Source organism: Podarcis vaucheri (assembly GCF_965113315.1).
Source record: "Podarcis vaucheri genome assembly, chromosome: 11".
Taxonomy (NCBI): Eukaryota; Metazoa; Chordata; class Lepidosauria; order Squamata; family Lacertidae; genus Podarcis; species Podarcis vaucheri.
In genome coordinates, this window is record NC_138749.1 from 38,157,883 (window position 1) to 38,176,033 (window position 18,151).

An 18,151-nucleotide genomic window follows, 5' to 3' on the forward strand; every position below is an offset into this window, starting at 1 on the left:
ATTACAAAATAAAAAGCCGCCTGGTTGGTTGTTTTTTAAAGGGCATTTCAGTTAAGAGTAAAGCAGTTTCATAGGCAAGACACTTGAAAATATCCAGCTACTGCCCTATAACTCATATTTCTAAAGTTTGATTAGTAGTGTTAGTGAGAGAAACTGCACAAACCATCTAGTTCAGGCATAGGGAAACTTGGCCCTCCAGATGTTTTGGGACTACAACTCCTATCATCCCTGGCCACTGGTGCTGTTAGCTAGGGATGATGAGAGTTGTAGTCCCAAAACATCTGGAGGGCCGAGTTTGCCTATGCCTGATCTAGTTAAAGGAACTGACGAGTTCACCATAGATTGTCAGGAAGAATGTTTTAACTGTAGACAGACATACGTGTATGCTAAATACTACTTTGGACATGCCTTTTTTATTTTTTACTGTAACTCATTTAGTAATAGAAACAGCCCTCACCTACTAGATAATACAGTTCCTGTTGCTCCTGTCTTAGGTCATATGCATACCATACCCTGAAACCACACGGCTTCCCCAAAAGAATCCTGGGAACTATAGTTTACCCTACACAGAACTAAACTTCCCAACACCCTTAAAAAAATCAAGAGAGCACAGGATTCTTTGGGGGAAACCATGTGCTTTCAGTGTATAGAGTGTGGAAGTCCCCATGTTGAATGTGATTCTTACCTGCACCCCTGATCTACTTGGAGGTCATAAGGACATTATGTGCTGTATTTAAAATTTAAAATTTTAGCAAGAGAATTACACTATTGATGTTATCTCATTGACTGCCATTTTGGTTCCTGGCCACAGCTTTGTAACACTATTATTAATTTGGCACTGTCAATATATGTGACCCTTAACATAACAATTTATAATACTCTGTTTCCAGAGCAGTTGCCATGTTAATCTTCTGAAGCAAAAGCAGCACTTAAATGATAACAAGATCATATACATTTGAAGTCTAAAGTTCACTTTGTCCAGCTGCGGGAAATGAATTTTGTTTGCAGAAATATTATGTTAAGGAGAATGTGGATTGAGAGGTTAGTGTGTGGAACAACTGGACATTTCCCAGGTCTCATGGAAAAAGTGCACATAATCCACCCACAAAGAAGGAATTGTGCACATTTCCCAGACAATATATGTAGTCTCCAACTGGCCTTGGAAAATATGTATATATCAAATGAATTTTGTCCATTCTCTGGTCATTATGCATTATGCCCAACAGGCTTTGAGAAATCCTGTCAACGTATACACAAGGAGGGTGGGAAGAGGGAAAATGTAAGATGGGGGTTCAATGGCAATGAGATGTAAAAAGTACATTCAATTAACACTTAAATGTATATTAAATATAATGCACTGGGCCAGATGGTGTATCTTGTCTAAGGCCATGCTGTGGGTTCATGGGTGCACTGAAATTTGAACTTAGAACTTTTTGTTCGTAAATCACTTAGCTATACTGCTACAGCAATTCTCAAATTACAGTTCATTTAAAGTAGTAGATAGGTAGCCGTGTTGGTCTGCCATAGTCAAAATAAAAAAATTCTTTCCAGTAGCACCTTAAAGACCAACTAAGTTAGTTCTTGGTATGAGCTTTTGTGTGCATGCACACGAAAGCTCATACCAAGAACTAACTTAGTTGGTCTTTAAGGTGCTACTGGAAAGATTTTTTTTATTTAGTTCATTTAAAGTAGTTGTCAGCTTTCAAGGCATGTAATGATGGAACCTTAGAGAAATAATCACTCTTCAGCTACTTGTAAACAAGCTTGTAAAATCATGAAGTGCATGCAACTTCATGGGTGGATTTATTTTGCATTATGATGTATTACAGATGCAGCATTAGTGCTTTACAATCTCTCTGCCGATTAGCTGTATCACCACTTTGAGCTAAGTAACCATCATTCTGGTTTTACAGGGAGGAAATGAGATGGAGGAAGTGATTTGCCCAAGGCCATGGCTGAGTTAGGTTACAAACCAAAGCTTCTCTGCCACTCAGACTGATGTCCATGCACTTGCAGCAGATTGAGATTTCCCACTCAAGTCTCGTGAGTAACAAAACTACATATGACAACTGGTCAAAAACCAAGTTTGATATTACTGTTGGGTCCTCTATGCAAATAACATGAACATAAAAAAGAATGTTGCCAAATGCAATTCAGAAATTTCTGCATCAGTCCACTAAGCCTTGAAAGCCAATACACCAAAAAAGTACTCCTGAGGAGGAAGTTTGACTGTGGTAACTCGTAATATGTTAAAATGACTACACTAAAAAGCTGTGAAAATTTATGCTTTGTGGCTAAAATAATGGGCTGTGTACATAGTTTCTTGTGAAAAATGTTCCAGATATTATTATTTTTTGTCTTTAAAATCTGAGTGCAGAATTTCAGAGTTATATGTGTATAACGCTTACAGGATGAGCCTGGATAGCTCAGTGGGTTAGACCGTGGTGCTGATAACGCCAAGGTTGCAGGTTCGATCCCTGTATGGACCAGCTGCATATTCCTGCATTGCAGGGGGTTGGACTAGATGACCCTCAGGGTCCCTTCCAACTCTACAGTGCTATGCTATGCTATTTGCATGAAATGTACCATGTTCTGTTGTTCTGCTGTACAGCAACACACGACAACTGAGTTGATGCTGGAGACAAGTTTATTAAAGATACTACCAAAATTTTGGCAAACATTCCAAAAAATAAAATAAAATCAGACTTGTAAACATAATGCTTCCCTTTTCAATTGGCAGCACTTTTGAAAGAAATATATTAAGACAAAAGAAAAGACAAGTATAAGTCAATTTTGTGACCAAATAACTTATGTTCCCACATGATAAAGTGACGGTTTAACTTAAATTAAACCAATTAACTGCATGAAATGAAAGTTTGTGCTGTTTGATGATCACAGTATTTTATAGTTAAATACATCTTTGTTATATTCCTGACACACAGGAAGAAAAATCTTTAAATATACATTTCATGTAGGCAATAGCTTCATTGCATATTCTCTTCAAAAATACTTTTATAGCAGTATATAAATAGGTCACCTACATGTTAATTTTATAATTTTGCCCCAAAACTATAGAATATTTTTTTTTGTAAAGTATCAATTTTTCCTGGATAAGAAAGCTGACAAATCGTTGAAATTGTTGAAATGGAAATATTTGTCTTCCAGAACAGATGCAGCAGTTTTATTGGAAAAAAACCCTGCATTAACACTTGTCAGTTGTCAACCTGAACATTTGGCCTATATAGCAGATTTACCCCCCAACTGTGTATGCAACACAACCCCCCTCCTCTCTCTCTCTCTCTCTCTCTCTCTCTCTCTCTCTCTCTCATGCACACACGCAGATATACACACACACACTTATTTCAGACACAGTAGTGCTTCCCATTTTAATGTACTGGGAAGCAGTGTTTATGGAGAAATGGATTAAGTACAATTCAGATACATAAGCAAACAATGTAAGGCAATCATTGAAGTGGGGGTTGAAATCACAGAAATAAGTTACTCTTGTTGATAGGTGTGTGCATGTGGGCATTCGCACATACACACCCCTGAACCCTCCAGAAACAATGTTTATTTTATTGTGCAAATTTTTAAACTTTCTACCATTTAAGGCAAATCGTTTTTGCATTAACAAGAAAAAGTCAGGAAGAAAACAGGCTTGTAATTCATCCAAAAGCATCTGCTTCTGCTACAATTTATATATATATATATTTTAAAAATGTGCACAACCTCAGAACTACAGAGACTGGATCCCCAGTACCCAATGGTAAAATGATTTCCCATGGATAAACGAGTAAATGTTAAGGATAAAAAGGGACCGGGGGGGAAAGCAGCTTCAACTATGCAGGGAAGCAACATCCTCACCATCAAGAAAAACAGCAACTTGGTCTGCTAATGCTGAAACTCCCGCATTAGAGATTTCACTTTGTTTTTAAACCTTAGAGCAAGTCATATGGAATTTTAAATAAATAATCTTTAGTTTATTCACATCTTCTGGTCCAGAGCCCTAGTGCCATGACTCTGCGTGCCGTTGGTCATATTCACCTATAAGTCTCTTAATGTGAGCCAGCTTGTTGTGGAGATATTCACATCTGTACTTTTCTTCATGGTAGTTAGGACTAGACTGCAACAGAAACAAACGTAGAATTCTAACTATATACAGAGTATACATTTAGCATATTTATATCTCATCATCCTGACACTGACGGTATATAAGACACAAAACAATGTTTATATGCTTGCATTTCATTACCTTTTAAATCACAGATAAAACAAAACCTAATCTGCCCCCACCCCCCGCAAACATCTCCTGAAACCCTACCAATTCAGAAAGAATAGGAACCATCACAAAGTTGGGCTCTTAAACCCATCTCCGATACACAGTTCAGGAGGAGGACACCATGGTAGTTGGCACTGATGCTGAGAGGTCCTGCACAATAATCATGCTTCCCCTGTGTAGTATCAGTCAGGGATGTTTCAGTCACAAAATTGGAATAGAAAACAGGCTGAAGATTCAGACAATCAAATTCCATATAGGAAACTTTTGATTTCAGGGTTTTTTTTGTTAGCCTTTTTTTGTCCTTTGTATGTTATACAACCCATGCCCAGGCATTTTCCATAATTAATCAGATAGTTAACAAAACTTAAATAATGATACAGTGTAATTCACTGTATTCTGTTCTCTGCCTATCAAGGAACTTGTGTGCTTTGCTTAATGCTGGTGACAGATCTGGCAGCTACCACATGTTTTTAAAAATGCGGGTACGTCCTTCTCAGAGAATCCATGGTGTAACCTGAGACTCACTGCACCTAGCAGAGACTAATCAAATGAAGTCTTCAATCTTTATCTTGAGACCTTACAGCCCAACACAGAGTTCCCTTATGCCTGGATAGCTCAGTTGGTTGAAGTGTGGTGCTGATAACACCAAGGTTGCAAGTTCAATCCCCGTATGGGACAACTGCGTATTCCTGCAATACAGGGGGTTCGATTAGATGACCCTCAGGTCCCTTCCAACTGCACAATTCTATTCTACAACACCAAGCCATTTTAGAATCATAGAGTTGGAAGAGACCACAAGGGCCATCGAGTCCAACCCCCTGCCAACATGGGTTTTGTTAGTTTAGTTCTCTCTTGTCCTCATTCCCTGCTTTGTCTAACACCCACCCTGATGGGCAGTTCAGGAGAATGCGAAAGCTTGCTCCCTATTTTGTGACATTTTGGTTGGTCCTAATAAAAGGACGCAGGAGGCGCTGTGGGTAAAACCTCAGCGCCTAGGACTTGCCGATCGCATGGTCGGCGGTTCGAATCCCCGCGGCGGGGTGAGCTCCCGTCGTTCGGTCCCAGCTCCTGCCCACCTAGCAGTTTGAAAGCACCCTTAAGTGCAAGTAGATAAATAGGTACCGCTTTATAGCGGGAAGGTAAATGGCGTTTCCGTGTGCTGCTCTGATGCCAGTTTGCCGGAGCAGCTTCGTCACGCTGGCCACGTGACCCGGAAGTGTCTGCGGACAGTGCTGGCCCCCGGCCTCTTAAGTGAGATGAGCGCACAACCCTAGAGTCTGTCAAGACTGGCCCGTATGGGCAGGGGTACCTTTACCTTTACCTAATAAAAGGATTGCTAAACTGCAGCTTTCAGAATTTTTCATATAGACCAACCAAGCTTTTTTTGGTTTTTATGCATAAGTTGAGGCCACTGCTATCTTGAGAAAGTCAGAACTCTTGACATACACAGTATTCAAAAGGCATATCTAACTAATGCTACATAGGAACAAGCAATGTTCCAATACTAACGTGGCCTTGCGGTTACAGTGGAGGCTGGCTGCATATCGTACTGCAGTAGAAAGGACAGGTGCCATTTTGTTTCAAAGTGGGACCAGCTGAAATATTTGTGAAGTGCTGTATGTGGACCCAGGATGTGCTTCTGGAGACGCAGTGCTTATAAAGGGTGTGGCACAAATACACAAATAGTGCATATAAAGTGTGTGTCCACAAATACAGCCATGGGTTCCCATAACTAATTTGATCACTGTGGTAACTGAAAAAAATGGTTACCGCACAAAAGAGAATTGGGCACAGCTATTGCTTTTGGACCCATGGCTGAACCAGATCATGTACTTCTTCCTCCACACTGCTGGGTCCTTGCAGTCACTCTCACAGTTTTAACATGGGTTTAACACACATGAATTGACCCAGAATTTTTAGGAACTCTGTAAAATTCTGGAAGCAGGAGGTACAATGCAGGGAATACTAGGTACGTCTAAATCCTACTGTGCAGGGGGAGCCCAATGAACACAGTTACACGAGATAAGATGAAGCCTCTTGCACTTTAGTGGGATTCAGACATTAATGTATCTGGATTGCTCATGAGAAAAACACTTGTTGGGCGGTTTATACCACCCTCATCTGCCTCTCCACCTCTGCCAATGGGACCAGCTGATGTCCTTCTCAGTTCATGCCTCTCTGGCAGAATGCTCCTCCCCTATCCTCAACAGATGGTTCTTCCAAGGCCTGAGTGACTGTCGCTTCCCTTTCCAGCTCTGCTCGGCTTCCTAAGTTATGTGCCCAGGCTCAGAAAGTGATGTAGCCACATGAGGCATACAGATGCTCAGTACCATATTTGCCATTACTCCTTCAGTTTTAAGCAGCAAATGAGGGAGAGCACATAAGAAGAGGCATATGGTCAATTAGAGCCTCATTTCTAAGTCACAATTCTAAAATTCTCATTGTTCTAAGAGCACTATTTATAATTCTGAATATCTGGGATCAATACCAAGCCTTGGCTGTCACTATGGCTAGAGGATTCAGTTGGAAAGTGGAATGCTATAGAAGGCAGGACAAAAATGTATTTCACTCATATGAAGATTCACAATTCACATTGATCATAGAAGCCAAAACGAAACATTTGCCACAAACATATTAAAAACAGACAAATAGAAGCATTTGTCCAGACTGAAAAGCAAGCCCAATGCAATGAGAATCCAAGAGGCAATGATCCAAAATGGTTTCAGAATTTAAATACACGTCACCTAAATATGTGTTTTAAACCATTTGACTGTAAAATTAGAAGTGCTAGAATCCTATACAGTGAAGCCACTATGAGTACAGGAATTAGGTCTTTTTGATGTTAACTCTGAGCTCTAATTAATCCTATTCAACTGGCATTGCATACAGTTTTATACATACACCATACACAATAATTAAGTATAGGTTATACAAACCTGTTTGATCTTCCGATATTCTTGTAAAACTTCATCATGAAGGATCTACAAGTTTAAGGATAAATTTATGGTTACTAAGTACAGCCAGCAATTAACAATTACCTTAAGATTGACTGAAGACACTGTACCACACCTGTACAGTAAGAACGTCCATCTTACACATTCCGGGATCACACATTCATTTTACCAAAAACTCCCACTCTCCCCTCAAGAATTGGGATGGTGTGAATTTGGTATTACAGTCTGAAAACCCATTTGGTAGAGCCCCTCATTTCCGCCTTCTCTGCAGAGAAAAATAACTGCTCACTAATAGAGAAGAACAGTCAGTAACAAAGAGTCACTGAGCCAGTTCAGACAATCATATCTCAGATTACTAGGCCAAAATATGAATAAGACTATAAACCAACTTCAAACTGTTGCTTAATGTCTTGACTTGTTCTGGAGCTGGTATCCCTGGAATACTGAAGCTACAGTATCCCAGTTTGGATGAAACAGGAAACTATGATTTGTGGGAGAGCCTTGTTGTTTTGATGGATGTCATTGGAGGCTAGAGCTTAACCCCCCCCCCCCAAAGGGGACTATGAACTTAAAGCAATGTTGAGATACAACTTATGTTTAAGAGGAAGAACATGGGCCAAAAAGTAAAAAGTGAAGGTGAGAGGAATTTTGCAACATATACGTGAAGCGGTACAGGGTCTCTGAAGATGCTTCTGATGGGAGCACGACGGTGGTCCCCACTTGTCGGCTATACTTGGAGAAAAATATCCTGCCTTCAAACTGAGAAAGAAAATTGCAAGTTCCTGGAACTTGTTGATCTAGCTCACCAACTGAAAGGAGAAGACTATAGTTCCTTTGGAACTTCCTACTATGGGATAGAAGGGACAGGAACTGAGCAGAGGAAGATTGGAGTCATCCTTGAGATTTCAGCTGTCCACCCCAATCACAATGGAACAACAGTACATGGTACCTCGGTTTACGAACTTAATCTGTTCTGGAAGTCCGTTCTTAAACCAAAACCATTCCAAAAACCAAAACCACTGGCGGCCTCCTGCCGCCAGTGCCCGTCCACTGTTTTGATTCCGTTCTTAGACCGAGGTAAAATTTGAAAACTGGGACACTACTTCTAGTTTTGCGGAGTTCGCAAACTGAATCGTTCGTAAACAGGACTGTTCTTAAACCGAGGTACCAATGTATTGTGACCAGCCAGCAAAGAATGCAGTTTAATACATCAATGGCAGATACACAAGACCAATGAATGTCAACAACTGGATTTATCAGATCACATCTGGACTTAAAAGAAAAGAAATATTGCTCCTCACTTGATGTTATATGAAAAGTTAAATAATATAATACAATGAATAGAAATCATTAGGAGTGCGGCTGTTGACTAAGTGATAATTTTATAAAATGGAATATAACCAGAGGTAAATAGGAGTATGAAACACAGTATTAGTAGATGATAAAGACGCATCAAGAATGGCATGTGGGAAGCCACTTAAACAAAATTGTATTAATTTGGAAATAATTAGTATAATTTTCATAATCAAGCTAAAATTTGGAAAACCAATAAAACTGACCAAAAAAGAAACAGGAAGCTATGGCTAATTAGCAGCTTTCTGGTTGGTTGGTTTACACTGCATGCATACAGCCCCTTTGCTCTTCCACTTGCAGTGTGAGCAAATGTTTATTAAACCAAGATATGCTGAATGTGGGCATTGCCTTTTAGCATCAGAGAGCTTTCCGACTAGACACTATAGGAAGTCTCCTCTCCTCCTGTTCTGTTTGTGCTAAGCAACACTCCAGGGGTTAGAGGCTAGGACAAAAGAACCAAGTTTATACAAATATATTGTTGATCCTACCACAACATGAGCGTCATCCTGCTCTTGCACAACCCTTTGTCATCACTAATCATTGGTTTTAAGACTCAGCAGCAAGCACTGCTTCTATGATTCTATGATTCTATGATTCATTTATCTTAAAGTAATCTGAAGGCACAAGACTGATGAACCTATATCCCTAATCACTATATTGGTTTGAACCAGAGAATGGGAGTAAACACTGAGGATCAGTTCATGATTGATATGTAAATAATTCTCCTAAAATAATCCAATACTAGTTTAAGCCTTGCCAAGGAAAGTAAAGATCCATCACTTCCCAAAATAAAAAGATGTGACGGGTTTACAAAATAGAACCAGCCTCTGCCAAGTCTGCAGGACAGGAATGATCACAATTGTGGAACATTTTCCAAGAGTTCTTCTCTATAAGGCCTCCATGGAGGGATTTGGCACATGCAAGGTACAGTCAAAAGTTCTTATAGAACTTAACATTATGGCCATGCCATGGGGAACAGATGTAACGTGCGTCCAACAATATTAATCCAAATCATGAGGCATACTTGGATGAAGGTTAAAGCTACATTAACATCAGAGGAAGGTGGAAAGCAAGTTTTACCTGATATTCTTTTGATCCTGGAGAAACCAGCTTACGCTGTGCATCTAGTTTCATAAACCTTCTAGTAACACTCTCCATCCTTGCATGCAAGGTTCTATATTCATCATATTCTGCGTTGAAGTCATCCTTGTAACTTTGCCGTTGTTCATAAGAGATAATAGCTATGTATTTTCTTTTTTTAAAAAAGAAATAAACAAGATTTAAAATTCATGGTATTGTAATTTTTTAAAAAGGTTATCATAATTCATTTCCCTTTAAAAACTTATTAAGAGGTATAAATTACTTAATTCTCCCTTCACTGTCATGGTGATCTAACCACCTTTTAACCAGTCAGAATTTAGTTTCTGCAATCTCCAGGTTACTGTTTATTTTGTTCAAAAAAATGTTCACAATGACATGCATTTTTACATAGGAACCAATAATATTAAAATCAAACACTGCTGCTTTTTAAAATTCTTCTGTGAATCTGATTATAGTTTATATTTCCTACAATTAATACAACTGAAGGACCTTTTAAATATCAGGCAAAATCTCATGACTTGGGTGGACTAAAGAAGTTAATAAAAAGCCCAGGTGGCTAAGACTTAAGAAATAGTTACAGTATTGTATCAACTACAATTGTGTGGGAGGAAAGATAAACAGCTTCCACCTCACAGATGTTTTAGTGGAAATACATTTTATGCAATCAACCTAATTGTTGCCTATTGCTACATATCTCCAAGCCTCCCTCTCTGCTGGGTTAGGGGAATTAGAAGGAACAATATTATAGATTGTCTCCTTTCTGTTCTTGCATTGTCCTACGTTATACCCTTCACTTTATCATTATTCACCTTTTCATTGCTCTGACCATGCAACAGCCCTCTTTAATTCCCTAAACTGGCTTCCTGTTTGCTCCTAGATCATGCACAAGATTCTTATCTGTACCTTCACAACTCTCTGTGGCCTTTGCCTTTCCATATTCAGTTCTTGTATCTTGATACAACCCTAACTGTAGCTATTACTCATCCAGCTCCACCCTCCTCAACTATCTGAAGGTCTTCTCCTACCTGAAATAACTTCACTCTTTGCTGCCCCTTCTACCCAAAACTGTCTCCCTGAACACCTCCATGTTGTTTACTCTCTTCAAGTACTTCCTCAAAACCCGCTTTTGCCATGTTATGAAGCCTCTGGGACAATCCCCAGTCCTGATAGCCGATTGTAACTAAACCCAAGTACATTTATGAGAAATAATGGTACATTCTACTTCCATTTACTGCTGCCTCCATCACTCTCCACTTCCTCTATTTCCCTTGTGCCTATTTTTAGACTGCAGGTGCTTAAAGACCCGTTTTCTCTTTTTGTAAAACGCCATGTACATAGGCAGCACTGTAGATTTAAAAAAACATTATTCCACTGGCCTTGGAACCCTTTATCTGTTTTCTGTATGACTGCTAACAAACAGTGCCTTTGGGAGAGAAATTGCTAGCCACACCGTCAAATGAGTTTCTACAGGAATGCAAGACACCATCGTCTCAGATTTTTCTGCACAAAAGGAGTGTGTGCTGCCCAAGTAGAACAAAACAGGACTCTGTGCCAGTTACAGCTGATACGCGATAGACATGTGCAGGCAGCGTGATTCCAGGGACAAGGGTCATGTGAACATGATTGGAGTCATTGCACTCTCACCGCCCTGTTGTACAGTAGCACTACTGGGCAAGGTTGTGTCAGCATTTTGATTCACAACATTCAAAAGCACACACTGCTCTTTTTTTTTTTTTACACCAAGGGTTATTAGGTTTACTGCATGTATTTAAATCCCCAGTACGGATGGATCTTTTTAAAAAAAAAATCTTGTTAGAGAAAGAGAAATAAATCTCTTTCCAACACAGAGGGGTGTTGGAAAATCATTTCAAATAACTCATAAAATGTGCATTTCACTTTCTTTGTCTCAAGAAACAATTACAAACAGGACATACTGAAAATCAGCAACCAGATGTTTGAAAATAGTTACTTTTCAGCAGGATTTCTACAATAGCACTAACTAGTTAATTATTAGTGAATAGCTAAATCTGTGACTGCTGCAAACTGGACATCTACCAAGAAGAGATGTTATGTCTGAACAGTGCAAAGTTCTAGTTGTAGAAATGTTTACACCCCAAGCAGGCTGCAGTCCCACACCACTGGCACTGCTGAGGAGACAGCTCCACCAGATGTTTCAGCTTCCTCAACTATCACCTGACAGCAGCTATTCCATCAGGTTGCAGGAAAGAGCAAGGCTGAAGCAGAAGAGGAGCAACTTTTGGCTCCTCCTCTCCTTGAACCATTTCTGTCTCAGCTGGTCATTAGAAAAACTTAACTGAGAATTAATGCCCAACTCCCCCTCCCCTTCCTTCATCCTAATCTCTTTTTCTTTTGTGTCTCTTTTTAAGCCTGAGGGCAGAGACTGTCTTATCACTGGTCTTTGTGAGGCACCCTGGGAGCCTTTTCAGATGAACAGCTGGGTGGGAATGCTTTAAAAAAATAAGTGAGCTTAGTTGATTAGACAATATTTTTGTTTTTTACATCCCCACCACTATCTCATCTAAGAAGCACACACACTCCACATGATCTATTTCAAATTTTAGAGAAACAACAATGATTTTGAAGCACAGACATATTCTGGGGAAGAGGAGCAGAGAAAAGTCAAAACAATAGTATTTTTTACATGAAGTTTTGCTGTTTTGATTATAAACAGTCATAACCCAGTCTGCAATGCAATGGCTTTTTCAAAACAGGTGTAGCCTGCTAGGCCACAGGAATATTCATGCAGCCATACATTCATGTTGTTCTGATGCCCATTTGTTTCCTTGACTGCAATGGCTTTTGTGTGCCATTATTCTTTTTCACTCCCTTTTGCTTTCGATGCCATTTATCAAGGGTGACCCATGCGATTTTGTTTGCATCTGCGCCACAAAATTGCAAGGCATACCAGTGTGCAGTTGTCAACAAAATCACATGGATTGCCAAGGCCAAATTAAACGGCAAAAAGGGAAAGGAGAAAAAATGGTTTATAATCAGTCGCTGCCAAGGGAACAAAATGGATGCAGAACATACCAAAAACACACACAAAAAACCCAAAACAAATAAATTCAGGTTGCTGAGAGTCATTTGACTCCAAACGTCTGGGAACAATTTTAATTCAGCCAGCTATCTCATCTAAGAGAGTTATTCTTTTAACAGATTACACTTTCTGGAAGGATGAATGGGCAGATCTCAGTACCAGGAATCAAGATGGCAGACAAGCTAGCCAAAGAACACAGGTACTTTTGACTATTTTATTCTTATGAAAAGGCCAGAGGTGAGGTAAACATGAACTTTATTCACAAGCACTCCTCGAGATGGCATATCAACTAAGAGACTTTTCTCTTCAGCGTGGGAATCGGAGGGAAAGTCAAGGCAGAGCTGCAATAACGCAAGTCTACTTGAAATAGACTTGAAATGGGTGGTGCTGTGGTCTAAACTACAGAGCCTAGGGCTTGCCGATCAGAAGGTTGGCGGTTCGAATCCCCGCGACGGGGTGAGCTCTCTTTGTTCAGTCCCTGCTCCTGCCAACCTAGAATTTCGAAAGCACGTCAAAGTGCAAGTATATAAATAGGTACCGCTCCGGTGGGAAGGTAAACAGCATTTCCGTGTGCTGCTCTGGTTCGCCAGAAGTAGCTTAGTCATGCTGGCCATATGACCTGGAAGCTGTCTGCAGACAAGACGCCTTCTCCCTTGGCCAGTAAATAGAGATGAGCACCGCAACCCCAGAGTCGTCTGCGACTGGACTTAACAGTCAGGGGTCCCTTTACCTTACTTGAAATCTTACACAGAGCAACATTTCCAGGCAGCTTTCCCCTCTTTACTTAGTAACTTTCTTGGTTACTAAGTGCTTATGCAGTACAAAGAGGACTGCATAAATTGTTCCCTACCGCTCTATCCCCTTTCTCCAGTATTATCCTACTTACACAAAGTAGTCCGGTAGTTCACTTGTTGACAAAGGATCTGTGGTGGAAGCGCAAGTCTCTTCAACACCTATAAAGAAATACAAGTTTACACACTTTGATAAGAGATTGTTCCCAAACCAAACTGGATTTGACTTTCAAGTGCCTACACTGAGGGTTCCTGTCTAGGCATTAGCTTTAAGAGACAATTAAGAGCAAATCACCCTATTGAATATCTGTAATAGGAGTTGCATGACAAATTCTGAATCAGCCAATGGCAGGAACTTAAAATGCAAAAGGAACTTTGGTCTGCGTACAATAAAAGCAGTCCAGTCTTAACCTAAGGTCAGCCTTCTATTATTTCAAGACAAGTTGTGGCATCTGCACAGCAATTCAAGAATTTATGTGGCAGATGTCGGTGGACAAAAGGAGATGGGAGTTTTACATCAACATCCAGCTTTCACTAGGGCACAATAAACAACAATGGAGTGGAATGCCGAAGTGCTTTTCTTTCTGCTAATTCTTCCCCTTCACACAAAGTTATGAATATGCAAAGATAATCAAATAATTTACTATAAAAGAAGATGACAAGCAATTACTGGGTTGAATCTATCCGTCATCAGAATGGCAGGGTTAAAAATAATTGCTTGGATGTAAAGAAATTTCTTGTATGAACAGAAGGCACTTGCATTTACATGTGAGACAATATATATATATAGATTTCTTACAATGATGCCAAACACAATCAAATATAGTGGTATGTTAATGTATTTCATATCAATATATAATCCAAGTTAACACATTAGAAAAGGAAAAGCTTATTTTGTATTCCTAAAAATATAATTTTAAAATGTGTGTTTCTTAAGCTGGACTTAGTCTGATAAAGAAGACCAATAATCTGTGAGAGTACCCTGTGCGACCAAGCAACTAAACAAAGACAATTCAAATTGTCCCAGGCCCTGGCTAGGACAACCAAGTCATGAGCCTCAGTGAATTGGAAATCTATTGTATCTAGTCAGCAATAATATTTAAACAGGAATTAGTTCAAATATGTAGTCAAATTTTTATTTAACTTCACAAAATAGTTTTGAAATAGTTCACAACTAAATTTGGCTCTACAAAGTGTGTCACAGGTCCTTTAGAAAAAGTTACAAATCACAGTGCCCTTGCTGATATTCAATAACTTTTTTAAAAAATAGCAGCTACATTTCCTCCCTGTCTGGATTTTTCTAACCACAGCATCTTCGTATCCTTTCTAAAATAGGGAAGGCAACAGATAGGTGGTCAACTTTCAGGATAACAACTCAAGTTCCCTGAGCGGCTGTCACTACAACTAATAGGGGAAGCCTGGAACTCTGTATCTAAATACTGTGTCTTGAGAGAATGGTATGGATAATTATTTCTAGCTATTTACTAATGGAATGCCTATGCACTTTAATAATGTGCACCAATAACTTAATCATGCTACAGCCATCAATCATGTTTGTATTTTTCGCTATCTGAAAAGTTATGCGGTGTGGTTCTTGAATTGGGCCACAAGTGTGGTCACAGTAGTCAATATAACAAACTTGTGCCTTTCAGCTGTTTATGCATAGCTCCAGCCTATATCATATGGGGAGTGGGGGCTTGTCACCCTGACTCTCTGCTCTTGAGACACCTAGAAGTACAAAGCAAACGCTAGCCCTACTCTTCAGTTGCAAGAATGATGGCTTACCTCTAAGTATTGTGATTTCAATAACACCCCACTAGACCTTCTCAAAGCTCAACTCTGAGGTGAGTCAGTGTCCTGGTGACTGTAAGTTTGCGACTGGTAATTAAGGCCAGCCCAGATTTGTAGACTAATGCATACTGGGTTCATTACTGTCAATGATTTAAATATTATTCCTGTCCTACCCACTAGATTAAATCTCAAATAAATCAATACAAAGGAAATCTGTGGGGCAGGTTAGAATAAATGATGGTCAGAATACATTCCCACAGCTTTTTGCAGATGTTACTTCTCTCCAACACTGAAACTGTGTATGCAAGTTAATAAAGAGAAAAACAACCTTACAAGAACAGGCTTACGAATATAAACTTCAGCTGATTAGAGAAATTGTTTGGAGGCAAGATATATACACTGTATAAGGCTTTCATTCATGTGGCTCTGAATATGCATTGGTCGTTGGCAACAGATTTCAAGTTCAGGCAAAAGGAAAGAGACAGGGAATTTCCATGTATTACATTTGCATGGGTTTAACTGCTTGTGGGCTGGCCCCATCCTGCACTAATAACAGGAATGCCTGCATCCTGGAGACAAGGGAGGGGTTGACATGGGAGGCAACCACTTCATTCAACTATCCCTTGTCTACCTGTATGCAGGTATTACTGTATGCAGGTATTACCATGGGCAAATAACTCCCATGCTTCAGTGCTAATGTAATTATAGGGCATAGGTGCCTTGGTCATCCAAAGTGAAAAGCAATGACAATACCTTCAATCAATTTCAGGCTGGAGTTCTTCAGTTTGACAATTTCCTTCTTTTCACAGTCTCTCTCCTTCTCTGCAGCATTCCCAGTGATGTGGTCTTTGATTTGGTCCTTCTCCCTATGCTTCTTTGACTTCTTCTTGGATTTTTTGTGCAACGCTGAGTGTTTCTCATCCGTAGACTTTGGGCACACTGACAGATCTTCAGCAGGTGCTGGGATTTCCAGCGGAGTCCTAGAAGTATATTTCTGGTGCTGGTCCCCATAAATGCTGCCATTCTGACTCAAAGTGTCAACAGGCAGGTCTTGAGTCCCCCGGCCTTCAGGAGTGCTGGGGGAATTGGAGTTAGAATTCACAGTTCGAGGAGGATTTGAAACAGGAAGGCAAGTTGGAGGAAGTGGCAGAGCAGCTGGTGTTGCAGCAACTGCAGGGGGAGGGGGAGGCTGGGAAGCTTCAGTATTCTTTTCACCAGAAGCAGTCAAGTGACCATTTAGTGTTGGTTGAACTCTATTGGTAAGATGAGATATCCTTGGTTTTTTGCTCATTAAAGGATCAATAAAATCAGAATCCAAAAGCCGTTTCTGCAATAAATTGAGGCGCACAAACAGCACTGTTACTTTTGCAGTTATTAAGAAATGACAATTAGAAATACTTATATAGCAAATATAGAAGATAAAGGAACACTATTTCAAGCTTTAGAAGAAGAATTGTGTGAGCAGAAGGGAGCTTCTGCAATGGATTTTATTTATGGTGCCATGGGAATTCTCTATTGGACATGGATTCTTTCCTTAAGAAAACCAAACAATTCACACTGTGATAATTTAGATATTAAAGGAAAAATGTTTGTACGTAACATGTCAATTGGTGCTAAATTAGTTTTCTGAAACCACTAAATACACTTTCCTTGTCCTAATTTCTCGTGTCCACATGCAGCCATGACCCAAAATATTTTGCTGCCTGAAGCAAAGCATCAAATCATGACTCCCCACCATGATAGAACCAACACTTAAAAAAAGTTTTGCTATACTCTTCAGACGTTAATTTCTGCATTCATCAATCCCTTTCACCTATGCTATCTGAAATGGTCAGCTTCACCTTGCTGCAGGATAGGACCAGACTTTTTCACATGGGAGGAAAGAATTATTCCAATATTGTCTGAAGTCACTCTCACCCAATAGTGGAGGTGTTTAAAAAAAACCACAGAGTGAATATATGCCCAAGAGCACGTATGCACACACCCAAGCTAGATGCTACTTTGCCAAATCAGCACTTTCCCGGGGAAACAACAAGCCACATTTTGAAACTGAAAAGCTTAAAATGCGCTTTGGTGGCATGGGGCTGCCAAACTGGAAAGACAACTAATGCCAGGTGTATGTGTGCTCAAGTAGTCAAGTGGGTTGTGTCCAATGACTCATATCTGTAAGGACATGGACTGTTTCAGTACAGTGCAGGAAATCTTACCAGAAGGGCTCAGCACCAATCTACACAACAGATTTAAATTAGATGTGAGTCAGAGAGAGTGCACAGAAGAGACAGAAACCAGCAGACCAAAAGGCAAGCACAAAAAATCATTCTTTCTCCTTAGGGTGGATTAGAACTGCTTCTGATTCTTCTTCTCTTGGAACACTTATTAGGAATTTTAAGCCACTCTGTAAGTGCAGTATTTTCAACTTTGGAAGACAGTTGCAATTCCCTCTCCAAAACAGGTGTTACCATAATATAGGTATCTATAGAAATACTTCAGAGAAAGAGAAGCTGCCTTATATCAAACTGGAACACTCAACCTTCTAGTTCAGTGTTGTCTATAGCTAGTAGCAGCCAGAGGCGTAGCGTGGTGGGTGCCGTGGCTGCCATGGCCCCGGGTGCAAATTTGAAAGGGCACAAACAGGCGCCCCACAGCAGGCTCCTTCATCAGACCCTGGCTCCGTGCCAGAAGAAGCTATGCCTTGGCTGCAACACTTGTGCCTGTTGCAGTTCCACCCCCTGGTTCAGGCCTGACCCGGGAGGAAGGAGAGCAGGCAAGTGGGTGGAAGAGCTGCTGCTCACCCTCCTTGGCACACCTTGCGCCTGGCAGCAGT

At 40.2% G+C, this 18,151-nt stretch overlaps 1 protein-coding gene across 1 annotated transcript in view; it reads right to left on the bottom strand.

The window, feature by feature from the left end:
* Positions 1–2,629: 2,629 nt before the first annotated feature.
* The window catches only part of ELL2 (elongation factor for RNA polymerase II 2), a 39,030-nt gene continuing 23,508 nt past the window's right edge, over positions 2,630–18,151 (bottom strand). Inside the window, exons 8-12 of the mRNA XM_082191465.1 lie at positions 16,081–16,654; positions 13,632–13,698; positions 9,667–9,838; positions 7,216–7,260; positions 2,630–4,123 (exon numbers count right to left, since the gene is read on the bottom strand). Of these exons, the coding sequence (XP_082047591.1) occupies positions 4,007–4,123; positions 7,216–7,260; positions 9,667–9,838; positions 13,632–13,698; positions 16,081–16,654 (975 nt within the window). The 3' untranslated portion in view covers positions 2,630–4,006. The remainder of the gene's footprint in view (positions 4,124–7,215; positions 7,261–9,666; positions 9,839–13,631; positions 13,699–16,080; positions 16,655–18,151) is intronic.